This window comes from Nelumbo lutea, chromosome 8 (genome assembly GCF_056320005.1).
Source record: "Nelumbo lutea isolate HS-2025 chromosome 8, American lotus-T2T, whole genome shotgun sequence".
NCBI lineage: Eukaryota > Viridiplantae > Streptophyta > Magnoliopsida > Proteales > Nelumbonaceae > Nelumbo > Nelumbo lutea.
This window is the reverse complement of record NC_142691.1, coordinates 16,514,321-16,531,441: the sequence shown is the minus strand read 5'-3', so window position 1 is coordinate 16,531,441 and position 17,121 is coordinate 16,514,321. Positions and strand designations below refer to the sequence as shown.

Sequence of the window (17,121 nt, the reverse complement as noted above, 5' to 3'; positions counted from 1 at the left end):
AACTAAAAAAAGTGTACCTTGGGAGATCGGATGAAACCATTGTCCACAGAAAGACCTCCTGCAGTTGTCTCTGGAGGAGAAATAGGCTCCCCAGGAACTGCCTTTTCAAGCATGTTATTTTTATTCATATCCGAACTTTGTACAGCATATGTATTAGTACTTTCTGCCCCGGAATCCAGTCTCTCAATTAGAGGGGATTGTACAAATTCTGCAACCCCATTTTCTGTACCAGATTCCAGTGGACTGATGGCTCCATTGTTATCTGGAGAAAGTTTTGAGCTTGTATCAGAAGAATCATCACCGGATCTTCCTTCTGAAGGTTGGCAGCACTCAACCATTATATCTAAAAGTAAGTCAATGATAGCCTGCTGCAAGACTTTAACTCCCATTAACAAATTCATCAGACTGGGGGAAGATTCATCGGTTCGTGTGACCTCCTTCTTCCCGTCATTACTACTAAGTTTGGTTGGGAGAAGCAAGCGTTTTACTTTAGCTGGGTCATCAAGATAAACACGAAGCCCAGTAAGAAAACCAGCTATTGCACCTGCATCCATCAGAAGCTTTTCCCTTAAAGTAACCTGTGGCTGTGAAGGATTATCTCCATAAGTAAGGTGAAATCCAGCTCTTGCAAGAAGGTTCCTGAATATGTCTTCTTCATCTCCGCTTATCCCTTCACTGTCCTCGGAATCAATAAGTTCATCAGGATCTGTTGACAATGCATCCTGATCATCCTCAGAAGCCAAAACCTGCCAAGCAAAAAACAAATGTTGAGCGTGGGAACCATAGATGTAGTCAAAGTTATGCTGAAAAAAAGAATATATGCACGAGGAATACACATTCAGTTTTATAGGGCCAACACCCATGTTTGTTCCCACTACCAGGGTCTTGGGAGGGGTGGCTATATATGGACTGACCTTTGGCACTTTTTTTTTTGCATGAAGTGGCCACTCTCTCAAACTCGTGCGCACAATTGTCAGCCTGAGACTTTACCATTGCACCAAGGAATGGCCCCTATTGCATTCAGTTTCGTTCCACAACGATTTAAACTAGATCACCAATGCCCTAGGTTCGAAGGGCTACAACTAGTCCAGACAACAGGCATGCACGATTCCCTTTAGCCTAGGCAACTAGGTGCCCATCTAGGTGTTCCCCACACAATTTTTGGATTAAAAAAAAATTGATAATTATAGCATGTTTCCCTAGTTGTTCTGACCTACCTCATTCTTCAAGTTTAAGTAGCAATAAGAAAACAAGCAAAGGGTTTTTATTGTTTTTAGATTAGTAAGAAACTAAAAATATTTCTATTTGTATAAATCAGGAAATAGAAAATTAGAAGAAACAAGCAAAGAGTTGGAGCCCCTGTTAAATTGAATGAGAGAGAGAGAGAGGATGAGTTAGTGATGCAGCTGCAATGCAGGGCTAGAATAAGCTGATACAGGATAGAACCACTCTTGTTCCAACCCTCAATATCTACAGATAGAGCTTGCCATGTTTTAAAATGTCCCTAATTTCCCTAATATTACCACGATGTATTTTCATTCCATGGGTAGCGATACGAAATTTTACTGGAATCAACATTTCCCCAATGAACACTACCAGACCTACGTGCAGTACAAGAGAGAGTATCCACAACATATTTCCATTTTCACTTCCATGGGTAGCAACATGAAATTTTACTAGAATTGACATATTCCCTGATGAACACCACCAGTACTATGTGGAGTACAAGAGATAGCATTATAACACAAGTTGGAGACAATATTGTAGATATGTGAAGTAACAGGTTATTGTCCACCTAACTTACATGATTACAACTTTGAGCTAGCTCAATATTCATTTCAAACATGAAGTTAAATAATAGTTTTTGTTTCTGTAGTAGATTATTTGGTTGATCTATCACAACCATTTACATTTCCTATGAGTTTAAATTTTGCTTTAGCTAATTCTATAATGAAGTTCTAAAGCTTAAGGTTTACAGGGCAACTTCAAAACATATTCTTTTGTCTATAACCATAGTTTCTTAGTTTTGTTTCATAATTTGGAACAAGATAATAATTTAAAAAGGTGTGCCTATGCTTCTTTTGTCATTTCATAAAATACCATTCTATAGTTTGCATATTTTACAAATTTTCCACCATGTCTATAATTTTTACAATATTTCTGACATGTTTCTTATATTAGGATGACCGACATTTCCACCAACATCAACATTTTAAACCTTGGAGCTTGCAAGCTACTACCAGATGAGTTGTAACCTGAGAAATAAGTATAAAATAGTACACAGAGCGAGCGAGCGAGAGAGAGAGAGAGAGAGAGAGAGAGAGAGAAACCCTAAGGAACCACACTAGGGTTTGTAGGAACCACTCTATAATCTATACAACAAAGTAGTAAAATAACTCTAGAGAAACCTTCATTACCTTCATAAGGAAGATATTACATCCGTTTATAGAGTGAGTTGTGTGGCCCCAAATACTGTTCATTAGAAATACCAAATTCTACTCCCTATGTTGTGAAACAAGAAACTCAATTACTCTCCACCTACTAAAGCAATTAAACTGAAAACTTAAAGATAAACCCTACTAAACTATAAGAACAGGATACCATGGATTAGGCTCATATAGAACTGGTCAAAATGACAAAAATTCCCCTGACCAGAGCAGTCCAATTCCCAAGAATCTTTCCCACAACAAATCATAACCTGTTTGTTGGCCTTCTTCCTACAAAAATAGGTCTTATAGGGCCTAGACTGATCCCCATCAATTAGGTAGCCAGTTGGCAGCCTAAGTTGGGGTTTCTTTGTGTCAGACTTCGTACATGAATTCATTCATTTATATAATCAATAAAAATAATAAAAAAATGAAGTAGAAGAAGAGAGGTTTTTTATTATCATTTACAGGTATGTAACATTTTATGTCAGTTTAGGTAGCATGATTACGCTAATCAGATCTATTCTAGTTAACTTTCTGTCAGTTTTCAAGGCCCTTGGAAGTTTGATTCAGAGGTTGGAGAAGATGATGATGGGTTTCTAGTGGGAGCCAGGGGAAGGTAAGAAAGAAGGATCATAGGGTTAAATGGGATTTTGTGTAAAAATAAGAGGTTTGATGGACTTGGCATCGAGAATATTCAGAAATTGGGTTTTTGGGATTTTGGTTATCCTTACCAACTTTGTCTTGGGGTTTTGGTTTCCGTAGAGGATTAAGGGATGAGGAAATTGAGTGTTTGTCTACTCTTCTATTTCTCCTTGATAAGGTTTGGTTGGACCCCTCGAAACCTGATAAAAGGATTTGGACCATTCACCCCAAAAGGTCTTTTTCTTGTGGTTCCTTTTTCAAGTTCCTCTGCCAATCTCCCTCTCATCAGAATTTCCCTTCCAAAGAAGTCTGGTGTAGGCCGGTCCCCCCCAAGGTTATGGCTTTGTGTTGGGAAGCGTGGCATGGTAAAGTAAACACGATGGACAACCTACAAAAGAGAAGACCCGTCCTTTGTATTTCACCAAACTGGTGCATTCTTTGCAGATCTCATGGTGAGGATTGTAATCATCTAGTTTTATCTTGTAGTGTCACTGCAGAGCTCTGGGCTTGGCTTCTATCTTTGTTTGGGTCTAGTTGGGATATGCCAGCAGAAGTTAGCACAATCTTTAACCCTTCTTTCTTCTCTTGGCCCCATAAAAGAGGAAGGAAAATGTGGAGATGCTCACAAGCAGCATTGTTATGGAAAGTATGGGAAGAAAGGAATGCCAGAATCTTCCAAGAAAAAGGAAGAAGCAGTCAAACCTTAAAGGACTGCATTTTGTCCAGGTTTTTACATTGGTTAAAGACTAGAATTATTTAACCATTTTACTTTTGCTGATTGTTGGAAGGATTGGAAGTTGGTAGCAAGTTGTTCCTCCTACAAGGGAAGGGCAGTGACTAGCTGGGTCCCCCCTCCTCTTGGTTCTTTGAAGCTGAATTTTGATGGGAGTAGCCAGGGTAACCCGGGTCCCTCTGGGATAGGAGGTGTACTGAGGAATGAGGCTGGAGAGGTTGTCTTAATCTACTCTGGCCCTTTAGGAGCTGGGAACTCTATCTGGGCAGAACTGCTATCTGCAATACAAGGAATACTTCTTGCAAAAGAAGTGGGCGTGGAGCAGCTTCTAATTGAAGAAGACTCTAAGACAGTGGTGGACTGGTTAAATAATCCAGAGGATGTCACTTGGGGCTACAAAAATGAGTTAAAGAAATTCAAATGGCTGACAAGAAATATGTCTATAACAGTACAATGGGTTGGTTGATCAGCTAATGCTTTTGCTGATATCTTGGCAAAACAAGGGATAAATGGGGAAACATTGTTCTGGGCACAACTGTAACTATTGTTTTAATTTCAACATTCATGTTTTCTCTGTTGTAGTTTGTGTGTTTGCTGTTTGGAGAGCCTGCTCCTCGCACCTCTAAGGGGATCTTCTTGTATCTATTCATTATTTTAATGGAATTGATGTTATTTATCAAATATATATATATATATATATATATATATATATATATATATATATTCAAAAGAGAAAAGAGGCTCTATTGAGGAAATGGCTATGGAGATTTCCCCTAGATAGGGGCAAGTTAGGGACTGAAGTGGTGCTCAGCACACATGGGCTTCCGGCAAATGGTTGGGACATTGGACTCTTGACGAGGGCAAAACCGAGCCTCTCCTTGGAAGGCCATTCATGATATCTAACCATCTTCCTCCAGTATGTCAGGTACAACCCTTGTTCTGGGGAACACATTAAATTTTGGGAACCTATCTGAGTTGGGAACTCCCCTCTTAAGGAGCAATTCTGATGGAGTTGTTGATAATAACAGAACTATGAATGGCCCATTTAGGCCCATTAAACAAGTGTATACCTGGGGACCTCGCAAGATGGGGTAACCGGCATCTATAAATAGCCCATGGAATAATGAGAAAGGCATCAATACCATAATTGATGAGAAAGGCATCAACGGCGACCTGCGAGAAAGGCATCAAGCCATTTTCAGAATCTCTCTCTCAGGAGGCAAAGTCTCCCTCAAAGAAGACTCCTATGGTGAGCATGATCTCAACGGTGATGTCATAGTGTGAGAAGATGAATGCATCATCAAACAACAAAGAAAATGGTGACGAGAGTTCCGGTCAAGACAATGCTCGCCGATTCGGTGGAAATAATCACCGGTAGGTCAAAGTGGACTTCCCTGCTTTCAATGAACAAGATCCTCTTTCTTAGGTCTACAGAGCAGAGCGATAATTTGATATCCAGAAGATCGCGAACTAGCAGAGAGTGTTGATCGCTTCGGTGTACTTAGAAGGAGAGGCAATCAACTGGTTTCAGTGGTATAAATGATCTCATCCTCAGATGACATGGAAAGAATTTTCGGAAGCCCTCTATGTCCGTTTTGGACTATTGTCTTTCGAAGTTTTCGATGAAGCTCTGTCGAAGCTGCAGCAAGTAGGCATTGTGTGGGAATACCAGATTGCATTTGAGCGATTGGAAATGAGAGGGTATGGCTGGCCGGAGAACACGCTCGTAGGATGCTTCATTGGCGGTCTCCGAGACGAGATAAGGTTAGAGGTTAAGGCTGTGCAACCTATCACCATGTCTGCAGCCATTGGACTGGCTAGACTCCACAGGGACAGGCTAAATAGCTTGAGGAAAATAAACCGAGACGTAGGACCGATCTTGAAGACTCCACCTAGTCGTCCTAAAGGTCTGACCGCCAAAGCAATGGCAGCACCAACTCAAACCATTCCCCTAAAAAAGCTCTCATGGTCGGAAATGCATGCCCACAGGGAGCGAGGACTTTGCTACAACTACGACGATAAATTCTTCCCTAGACATAAGTGTAAGCGACATCAGGTGTTCACGTTACAAATCTATCCTGAGGGAGACTATGAAGACGACTGGGCCAACGACAAGGATGAACTGAGCCAATTAGGGGAACTAGGAGCGCCAGCCATTTCCTTACAAGCTCTAACGGGGACACATTCAGCTCAGACAATGCAGGTGATGGGCCAGCTTATGGGCCAACGGATCACAGTGTTAATCGACAGTGGTAGTACGCTGAATTTCATTACCATTGTGCTGGCTAGGCAGTTAGGACTAGCGATTGAACCGACCGTCCCGTTCTCCGTCCATGTAGCTGATGGTAACTATATCTGGTGCAACGGAGTATGCGAAGGGCTCAAGTTACAGATGCAACGATGTGAATTCTGAGTGGATTTGTATCTATTGGAATTTTGTGGGGCTGGTGTGGTGTTTGGGATTCAATGGTTAAAAGAGCTGGGGCCGGCAACATGTGATTGGGACCACCTCACAATGGATTTCTAGAGCCAAGGCAAGCAGTCACCTTAAAGGCTGGGAACCCGAGCCGATACAACAAGAGAAGTTAAACCTTATTCTAAAGGCGAGAACTGGTGCAAAGGGAGCTATACTAACGAGCCTAGGCGTGAGTCAGCCAGGCCCAACCTTGTCCAGGAACGATATTGAAACTATTTCTGAAACACAGGAAACAGAACAGCAGCTACTGCTCACTGATTACTCATATGTTTTCCAAGAACCCTCTGGCTTACCGACAGTACGGTTGCATGACCATCGGATTCCAATCAAACCGGATGTTGTGCCTGCTAATGTGCGACCCTATCAGTATCTGCATTGCCAGAAAACAGAAATAGAAAATTTGTTGAAGGAACTTAGGGAGAAAGGCATGATACAGCTTAGTAACAGTCCATATTCAGCACATGTCCCCTTGGTTAAGAAGAAAGACAGCATGTGGCGTTTTTGCATTGACTAGCGTGCCCTAAATAAAATTACAGTCCGGGATCAGTTTCCGATACCTGTAATTGTTGAACTGCTGGATGAGCTTGGCATGGCTAAGATATTCTCCAAATTAGATTTACGAGCAGGGTGCCATCAAATAGAGTACATGCTCAAGACGTCTATAAGACGGCATTTAGGGCGCACAAGGGCCACTATGAATTTTTGGTGATGCCTTTCGGCCTCACTAATGCCCCGTCTACTTTTCAGTCCTTAATGAATGAGATCTTTCGTCCGTATTTGCAGCATTTTATTCTGGTGTTTTTTTATGACATTTTAGTTCACAGCACAGATTGGAAGTCTCACATGCAACATATGCGCTTCACCTTTGACATTCTTAGAGCCAATCAGTTGTATGCTAAAAGGTCAAAATGTGATTTTGGACAGACGCAAATCCACTATTTGGGACACATTGTCACAGCAGGCACAATCAGAGCTGATCCAGACAAGATAAATTGTATGTTGCAGTGGCCCAAGCCCACAACTGTCAAGGATCTTAGGGATTTTTTGGGCCTTACTGGGTATTACAGGTGGTTCATTAGGGGGTACGGAACTATGATGGCCCCACTAACAGACTTGCTCAAGAAGAATGCTTTCCATTGGTCAGAAGAAGCGGAGAATGCCTTCACGACACTGAAGATGGCCCTTACGACCCCCCTCCATCTTGTCCCGACCAGATTTTTCTAAACCGTTTGTAGTAGAATCGGATGCATCAGGAAAGGGCATAGGGGCAGTATTGTTACAAGACGAAAAGCCCATTGCCTATTCCAGCAAGGTTCTTTCACCACTGGCCCAGGGTAAGTCCACGTATGAAAAGGAGTTAATGGCTGTTGTTTTGGCTGTGAAAAAGTGGAGGGAGTACTTGTTGGGTCGAGCTTTTACCATTCTCTCCAATCAAAGAAGCTTAAGATATCTAATAGAACAACCTGCTCTGAATGAGGTACAGCAAAAGTGGCTATAGAAGTTGTTGGGCTTTGACTTCACAATAGAGAACAAAACAGATCCGTCCAATCTGGTTGCAGATGCTTTGTCAAGGCAACATGAGTGCTGTCAGATGGTAGCTTCTAAGCTCACTTATCCATTTATGACTCAGCTGAGGAAGGAAGCATTTAATGATGCTAGCCTCACTAAGATCAGAAACCAGATTTTGAATGGGGAACAAGTCCCACCTGGTTTCTCCCTTTGTGATGAAATTCTGATGCACATGGACAGAATGGTGTCGCCAGATAACTCCAACCCACATTCCAACCCTCTTGGAGCGATCTTTTTCATGCTTCTCCAGTAGTGGGACATTCAGGCATCCTACGAACCTATCGTAGGGTATCCTCTCATTTTTATTGGATGGGAATGAAGAGACATTCGGGAGTATGTTGCCACGTGTACGATATGTCAACAGCATAAATATGACAATCAGTCCCCGGCTGGGCTGTTACAGCCCATACCGCTCCCGGAACAAGTGTGGGATGAGGTAACTATGGATTTCATTACTGGTCTACCTCCTTCCGGTGGGAAGACAACCATTGTTGTTTTTGTGGATCGGCTGTCCAAGTATGCACATTTTGCACCACTATCCCATCCATACACTGCAGCACAAGTGGCCAAAAATTTTGTCCAGGAGGTCTCCCGTTTACACAGCATGCCCAAGACAATTATCTCTGATCAGGACTCAGCTTTCATGAGCCGTTTCTGGTCTGAATACTTCTGGGTGCAAGGAACAAAACTCCACCATTCCACCAGCTATCATCCACAATCCAACGGACAGACAGAGGTGGTGAATCGTTCCCTTGAGACCTACCTTCGGTGCTTTACCAGTGATTACCCCAGTTAGTAGGTCAAGTGGCTTCTGTGGGCAGAATACTGGTATAACACTTCTTGTCATGTTTCAATTATGAGAAGGGATCCACGGCTGTGGCTGAAGTAGATACACATCTAACTAGCAGCAATGCAGTCCTTAAGGACTTAAAGGCCAACTTGCTAAAGGCTCAACAACAAATGAAGGCCCACTATGATAAGAAACATTGAGATGTTCAGTTTAAGGTAGGAGACTGGGTTTATTTGAAGCTAAGGCCCTACAGGCAGAGTAGCTTGGCTAAACGGTCCTCCCAAAAGTTGGCACCCAGATTTTATGGTCCATTCTGTGTTATAGCAGTGGTGGGTAAGGTGGCTTACAAGTTAGACCTCCCTAGCTCTTCCAAGATACACCCCACATTTAATGTGTCTCTATTGAAGAAACATTTAGGGTCAGTCCCTTCGGTTTCAGCTTGCTGATTTCAGGTGGATCCAAGATGGCAATAAGTCGGTTCAACAAGCCTTGGTGGTCTGGAAACACCTCCCACCTGAAGACGCCACCTGGGAAGACTACTAGTTGCGGGGACCTCGCAAGATGGCCCAAGCCATTTTCAGAATCTCCCTCCCTCCCCCCCCCCTCTCTTCTCTCCCTCCCTCCTTCCCTCCCTCCCTCTCTCCCTCCCACCTGAAGACACCACCTGGGAAGACAACTAGTTGCGAGGACCTCCAAGATGGCCCAAGCCATTTTCAGAATCTCCCTCCCCCCCCCCTAGGTGTGTATTGTGCAAAGCCAATGGTGAGACTTGCTTCTGTCCTTTTGTTTTATGTTTTTGGGAATGGTTCTTCTCCTTGTTTTGGTGTAGGTGGAATCCCCCGGCTGATGTGTGAAGCTTATTTGACCCTTCCTTCTTTGGTGAGCAAAAGAAAAGGGGAAGGAGTATGTGGCAAATTACAATTAGAGTGGTCCTTTGGTAGCAATCTTTGGATTCATTTTCTACTAGTTCTGTGAGTGACATCATCTCAAACTGGAAGGAAGTGGCAAATTCTGCCCCAATGAAGAATATCAGTTTTCCTTCTTGGTCTCCACCAGAAAGAGGATTAGTTAAGCTCAACTTTGATGGAAGCAGCTTGGGTAACCCAAGCTTGTCAAGAATTGGAGGAGTGTTCAGGGATGAAGAGGGGAAAATTTAGGCTTTTGTATTCTGGCCCAATTAAAGGAGTAAAGAGGGTGAAATCTCTGAACATTGAAAAATTAATAATTGAAGAGGGTTCCAAACTGGTTGTGGTACAGTTGCTAAGTGAGGAGGCAAACCTATAGAGCTTTAACTTTTTTTTTGAAAGTAACAAAAAAGAAAAATTTATTAAATAGAAAAGAACCACAGGTCACAGCATGGTGTAGAGATTACACCACCAGTTGTTACAGAGATGTATTCCAAATTACATTCTTGAATCTCAAGTGCACTCCAAAAGGAGGACTCAAAATCTGACAAAGAAATTCGAGCAAAACCCGGAAGGATGAGCACCCAAGCTGAAACAGTCCTTCCAATGGACCCCACCACCTTCTGTAGCTCACACTGACTGCCCTCGAATACTCTTCTGTTTCTTTCTCTCCAAATTAACCAACAGACAGCTAAAGGAATACAGCTTCACACAATTCTGGCTTTTTTGCTTCCCTTGTAGGATGGCCATTTGGAAAACATTTCAGCCGGGAGACTCAGGAAGGAAAAGATGCAAGCCAAACAGATCTTAATAATAACTCCAGCACATCTCAGCCACTGAGCACAAGAAGAACAAATGAAGTACTGTTTCCTCACTTTCTCTGCAGTCTGCATATATGGCATATGTTTGCCATGTGGAAGCCTCTTGGCTTCAAATGGTCAGTGGTGAGGACACTATCCATAGCCACCAACCACGCAAATGCCTCCACCCTAGGTGGAACAGGATTACCCCACACACCCCTATCTCTTTCCCCATCTGGTTTTAATCAGAGCTACATAGAAGGATTTCACCGTGAACTTCCCATTCTTACATTCCTTCCAAATTTATTATTTCCCAACAATCCTAATAAAAAACTTTTTTAAATATTTTATTTCTTTTAGAATTTAGATTAGCATATTCTTGTATATTAAGGCTTTATTTTATTTTTCAAAATCGGTGCCTCACATCATTCAAGGGCATGCCTTGCATTGTGTCTCAATCTTCAGTAATGAACTCAAACAACCAAAGCTAAAGCATGAATGTCTTCCCAAGTCCAGCTCTTGGTAACACCAAATCAAAGGCAGCTATAGTAAATGCGATTCTATTTTCAATCCATATCATAATTCTAGACCTTAAAACAACTAGTCACCACATTCCACAAGACATTGAGATTAGAGTATTTAATGCAATTGGAGAGAAGGATAGAACAAAAAGTACCACATTGATATCAACCCTAGAACCTAGAATTGATTAGGTCATCAACCTCAACAAGTAGGCAAAGCTTTTTGAGGAACAACTACTCCTTTATGTACAAGTATCATTTTCTTTCTCTTGGAAGATACCCTATTCCCTATATTCCTTTGGCTATTCCTTTATGTAGAAGTAGCATTTTCTTTCTCTAGGCAGATATCCTATATTCCTATGGCTAAACCAGAAACCAAATCCCAAGGTTTTACCACAGAGGCATGCCTTCAAAAGTTGTATCAGTGTTTATTGTAACAACTTTACATCCAAGCAAAAATGAAGTTCTAATTATTGATACATTGTAAACTACAAAAATTACATAGATGGTATGACTCTGCCATATCATAAACAAAAAGTACATAAATGAAATTGGTAGCACAGGGACTCACCTCCAGGTCTGAAAACTCAAACCAAGGGCAACAATCAATGATCTCACAAACAAAAACAACTGTATCACGTACAAGAAATCCTGCATCTGCTTCCAGCATATCAGAAACCTTCATGAATTGGAGGACGGAATTATTCCATGTTTTCGTACAAATAGAGGACTCTTTCCACACAGTTTTAGCAGGATTCTTCTGATTCACCACTGCCATCCTGTATCTGACCCAAAAATTCTTATCAGGATCACTTCCAACTGATTGATCACTCTCCAGATATATACATATGGTGTCAAAAGACTCGTAAACACCTGCATCATGACCAGTCAACATGAAAGCAACAACTTGGGATAAGAAAGTCATTGAATAAAACATCTACAACTGCATTTTTTTGAAGGAAATGAACAATAAGCAAATAACATCCACATACCAATCCGAAGTTCACATCCACCAGCTTGAAAAAATTTGCTAAAGATTTTTCGGGTTTCCATTATTTCTTTGAAGGACAAAAAGTTCTCCACCCTCCATGTAAATGACCCTATTTTTCCAGCTCCATCAATTTGAGTACCTGCATTACTAGACTCCATATCTTGATCAGTGAAATCCTGCATTATAGATGTCTCCTTCAAGATAAGAACCTCTGCTGAGAACACAACAGTATCCTGAACAAGAAACCCAGAATCCTGATCAAAGAGACTAGTAAGCGTGATAAACTCACGCCAGCCCCAGTCCTTTGCAGCCTTGGAGTACCGGTTCTGAGACTCCTTTGTAACAGACTTCTCCTCCATCCTCTGGTTCACAACTGACAACCTATGACTCACAAAACAACTCCAATCGCTGGCAGTGTTTCGAGAATCCGTAACTTCAAGAAATACAGAAAGGTGGCATGGTGGCTGAGACTGTCCTGGTGCCATCAAGTAGAAATTCCATCAGTTCTCTTTCAGTTTCAAGGTCTAATGAAGTGGTAAAATAGCTTTTAGTATACAGGCATAAGCATGTCAGCCTCATTTACAATCAACTAAATGACCATAGGGGCTAATCATTCTGAATAATCTAAAAATGAAAGATGGATAAAAGTCATAAAACAAAGACTCCTGCAGAATAGCTACATTAGTAGGGAAAAACTGAAAAAGTCATAAAACAATCCTGAATGCCCGTTGGTCTTACCCCTGGGATAGACAATGAGGCGACAATCCCGATTACCAATCTGAAATCTCCTGCTCTTGACACACAGTCCCGTGACCTTCCTCTTCTTCAAAAGGTCTTTCAGCCTCGTGAAGTTATCAATCCTCCAAGTGAACTTCCCCATATGCCCATCAGACTTCCTTGCCCCACCACCACTCCTCCCTCCAAGCAACCCCCCATTCTTGGAGAAGCTACTAGATTCCTTAATCACGTGAAACGAAGCACTGAAAACAGCAGTATCATCGACAAGAAACCCTGTATCCGATCCAATAAAGTCCGACATCTTCATGTAATCATTCCACCCAAGACTAGTGTTATCCCCACTCTTGTTATCAGCTGCAAACCGCCCATAAGAGTCCCTGTGCATGTGATTAAACCCAGGTTTCTGGTTCAATACTGACATTCGGAACAAACACCAGCAGCTCCGGTCGGAAATCACCGACTTCTCGGTGTCCTTACTCTCCAAACACATTGACAAATACTCAACCCCATTTACTGAGCTCTGATAAACACTAATCCGAAGATTACATTCGCCGGCAGGGAAAACAGGGCTCATTATCTTCTGCGTCTTGATCATCTCCTTGAACAAGCTAAAGTTATGAACCTTCCAAGTGAACTTCCCACTCAAAACATCCGCTATGGGACTTGCAATGACGACGGAGGAAGATGAAGAGGACGAAGACTGTAACTCATTGTTATCTCGAGAGAAGGATATTGATTCATTCAAGACCAGAATATCGGCAGTGATGAGAACAGAGTCGTTATTGAAGAGGAACCCAGCTTTGGGATCGAGAATTGTGGAAGAAGGGGTGAAGTCGCACCAGCCGTGCGATTTCTTCTTGCTGGAAAACCGATGCCAGGAGTCTCTCTGGATGGACTTGGACTCGTCGACGTGATTGACGATGGAGAGGCGGTAGCTGGCGAAACAGTCCCATTTCGACGACGATGAGCCGCGAGGATCCATGATTTGGAGATAGATTGAGAAGTAGCCTGGAAGGGCTTGGGAGTCACCTTTGGGGTAGATGAGGAGGCGACAGTCGTAACCACCCACCTCGAAGTACCGGCTCCATAGTGCCCTAGCTTTCACCCTTGGGAAATTGGCGACCGTCCACCGGCAGACGGCCGAGTGATCCCCCCGTCGTTCGACGGTTACCGATTCCTGTCCACCACCCTCTCTGGACCCCACCGGCTCTTCCGCCGCGGTTATCGATACCGACACAGTCGTCTTCTCCGATGCCATCGATGATGACGATGAAACCGCCGCAGGGTGTTGTGGTGGGTCGGAGACAGAAGAGATGGACGGTGATTGAGACGATGACGATGCTATTTCCGATACGCTCGGCTTCATCGTGAATAGAGAGAGGAGAGAGGTGGGGGCAGGCACCGTTTCTGTTTTCGTTCTCTATTCTTTGTTTTATGGTTTTTTCTATCTATCTCTGGTTCTGAATTCTGATTGATATTTCCCTCGGTATTAGACTCTAGCGCGAGAAAGAGAGAGTGTTTTATCAAGTTTATGCTGTTGCGTGAGAAGGAGAGAGGAGAGAGAGAAGATGTGTGGTGATGTAGGGAGAGGGCATATGGGGATTTACAGGGGCTCGAGCTCAGAATAATTTTTAGCTTCTTTAGGTCTACAATTACATGATGAAGGCGGGATTCGATCCCAAGTCTCCACTGTAATCAGCCAGAGACCTTTACCGATTGAGCCAGCTGGCAACTTACGAGGGCAGGATAGTTAATCTGCGCACTCATCCACTCACGTCACGACTCTATATGATGATCTAGCGCATACGAGTCTAACTATCTAACATAGGATAAATCGGATCTACCGTTTGATCTATTGACTAGCCTCTGCTTCGATGTCCCTAAATTTGCCACGTAGGTCGAATGGTGAGATGGGTGGGGTGTTTGAGTTTCTCTGTTGGTGGCGTTTCTGGGGATTATGTTATGATTACATGCATCAAGCATGTCGCACTCGCACATTCATGCATCATGGATGGATGAGTTAGACGAGGAGAGAGGTGAGAGGTTGGTAGTACCGTTGGTAGTTCGGCTCCTGCAATCCTCAGAAGGCACGTGGAAGTTGATGGAGCATTAATATGTTGATGGGACCCATCTAATCTAATAAGAATAAGGGATGATGCAATTACAGTCTAGTTAACTGTTAATCGGTACGGATGGTGCTGTAGATGGTGCAGGCTTTGACCGTCCGATCAAATAGGCAGATGTTCTTCCATCCATCCGAGGGATGGCGATTGGTGAAGCAGCACCAGATTCGTGTTTGTACGGTGAGATAGCTCTGATACTTCACCTGATGGGTCCCATTCCTTCCTATGCTTTGAGTTTGACCATTTGATTTGAACCCTCCAAAGTCCAAACAAACAAAAAGGGGTAAAAGTCGAAGCAAAAATGAATCAGAATTTGCATTCGAATCATTTGACACCCATGCTTTTGCACCAATACAAAGGCATGAACTAACAATAAAAGCATATTGGGTCCATGGGGGACTAGAAAAAGAAAGCAAAAATGGGTTGTGGTCTTGTGGTGGTGGTGATCCATGAGTCCATGGGACCCATTGAAGCAATGGGTAATGGGTCCAGTCCACCATGTCTCTCCGTCACACATGATAGCATGAATATTGTAAACCAGGCCAGGGCCCATTCTCTTGGGTGGATTTCATCTTTGGATGTTGAGAAGCAAGAGGTATAATGATTATTTGAATCAATCAATAGCAGGAACAAGGAGGATCCTTCTTGCCATCTCTGGCTAGGAAATGAAACAAATAAACCTATGTGGATTTACATCTTGAATACAGAGTTTCTTGTGCACTACCCATTGCCACCTTCTAAGAAAGGATCAATATAAGCAGAGAAATAGCCTTTGAATATGATATGGCTTGCTAATTTTATCATCAGCAGCATCATCTAAGCCTTGTTCAAATTACAGGGGTGCTCGATACAAATTTGTATGAGAGAGATTTTTCTTCCCAAAACGTTTTGAATTGATCGATACAAATTGCTATCCATACTACATTCTAAAATGCAATTGCCCACACCAAATCCCTTGTATTACTTCCAAACCTTTTTAGAATTTGTGATTTTTTCACTTTAAAAAAAAAATAATTATGGGCGGCTCTGGTTTTGGTATGTTGATGACCGTTGATCACCATTGATGAGATCAACGGTCACGATTCGATCGGGTGTGATCAAGAGGCACAATTCAAAGTTAACAGTCACCAACTGTTAACAACTTTTGAAACAGTCACAATGGTTGAAATTGTGACTGTTCAAGGTGCCTTCTCTAAACCAGCACTTACCTTTTCCTCATACCTCTTCACAAGTTATTTAAGGAGCATGAATCAAACTCCAAAAACACAATTTCGAAATTCACTATCTCTCTTTCTCAGTCCGGTCTGCTACAGTCTCACAGAAGGTTTCTTTAGAGACTCTTCAACTTTGCTGGTTGCAGATTCTCGCCCAAGGCTCTGTTGTATCCTGGGAACTAATTTGCCTGTAACCCAACAGCAAACTCAGTAAAACTGAGTGAGGGCAAATAACGTTCTAAAGACAGTGTCTTCAGACGCGCTTCAAAGCTTCTCCTCCTAAGTTACAGTGACCCCATCTTCCCCAACAATTTTAGAACGTTATTCTGCAATTGAGGCAGAAACAAGCATGACTTCGATCAAAATGATGAACCAAGATCTTGTTTGACTAGACCAGTTCGATGGAGCAAATTTCAGCCAATGGCAAGACAAGATGATCTTGTTTCTAACCACACTAAAGCTATACTATCTGTTGGACCCAATCTGCAATCACTTCCTGAACCCACTGACAAAGACTCTGAGAAACTAAAGAAGGAAAGAGCAAAACGGGAAGATGACTCACTTCTGTGTCGAGGACACATTCTGAATGCCTTATCAGATCGGCTCTACAACTTCTACAAGGAACTTGCATCTCCAAAACAAATCTGGAAGGCCCTGGAATTCAAATACAATGTGCAAGAAGCAGGTACAAATAAGTATCTTATTGCAGAATACTTTGACTTCACCATGAACGACCATAAACCTATACTGGAGCAAGTTCATGAACTACATGTGATAGTCAATAAAATTCGATCCCTTAACATCATCCTTCCTGAATCTTTCAAAGTGAGAGCAATCATTGCCAAACTTCCACCCTCTTGGAAGGATTACAGGAAGAAACTTCTGCACAAGGCTGAAGAACTTACCTTGGAGCAAATTCAACAACACCTTCGTATTGAAGAAGAGTCTCGAATTAGAGATAGTAGGGATAAGACCATGATCGGTATGCTGAACTCTAAGGTAAATTTTGTGGAAAACGGATCGAAGAAGACTAACCATGCATTACAAGTAAAGAAGAAGGATGAGAACTTCAAAAAGAGCAACAATAAGAAATGATCATGCTATGTTTGTGGAAAGAAAGGGCATTATGCTCGAGTTTGTCGATATCGGAAAGGCGGAACCAAGTCTGCAAACATGGTAGAAGACAATCT

At 42.5% G+C, this 17,121-nt stretch overlaps 1 protein-coding gene across 2 annotated transcripts in view; it reads right to left on the bottom strand.

The window, feature by feature from the left end:
* The window catches only part of LOC148843013 (uncharacterized), a 30,513-nt gene extending 16,314 nt beyond the window's left edge, over positions 1-14,199 (bottom strand). Inside the window, exons 1-4 of one of the 2 annotated variants that reach the window (XM_088959876.1) lie at positions 12,595-14,199; positions 11,858-12,331; positions 11,437-11,738; positions 18-746 (exon numbers count right to left, since the gene is read on the bottom strand). In XM_088959876.1, coding sequence (XP_088816002.1) covers positions 18-746; positions 11,437-11,738; positions 11,858-12,331; positions 12,595-13,960 — 2,871 coding nt within the window. In that variant the 5' untranslated portion in view covers positions 13,961-14,199. The remainder of the gene's footprint in view (positions 1-17; positions 747-11,436; positions 11,739-11,857; positions 12,332-12,594) is intronic. The other variant, XM_088959877.1, reaches the window with a different exon arrangement.
* Positions 14,200-17,121: the final 2,922 nt, after the last annotated feature.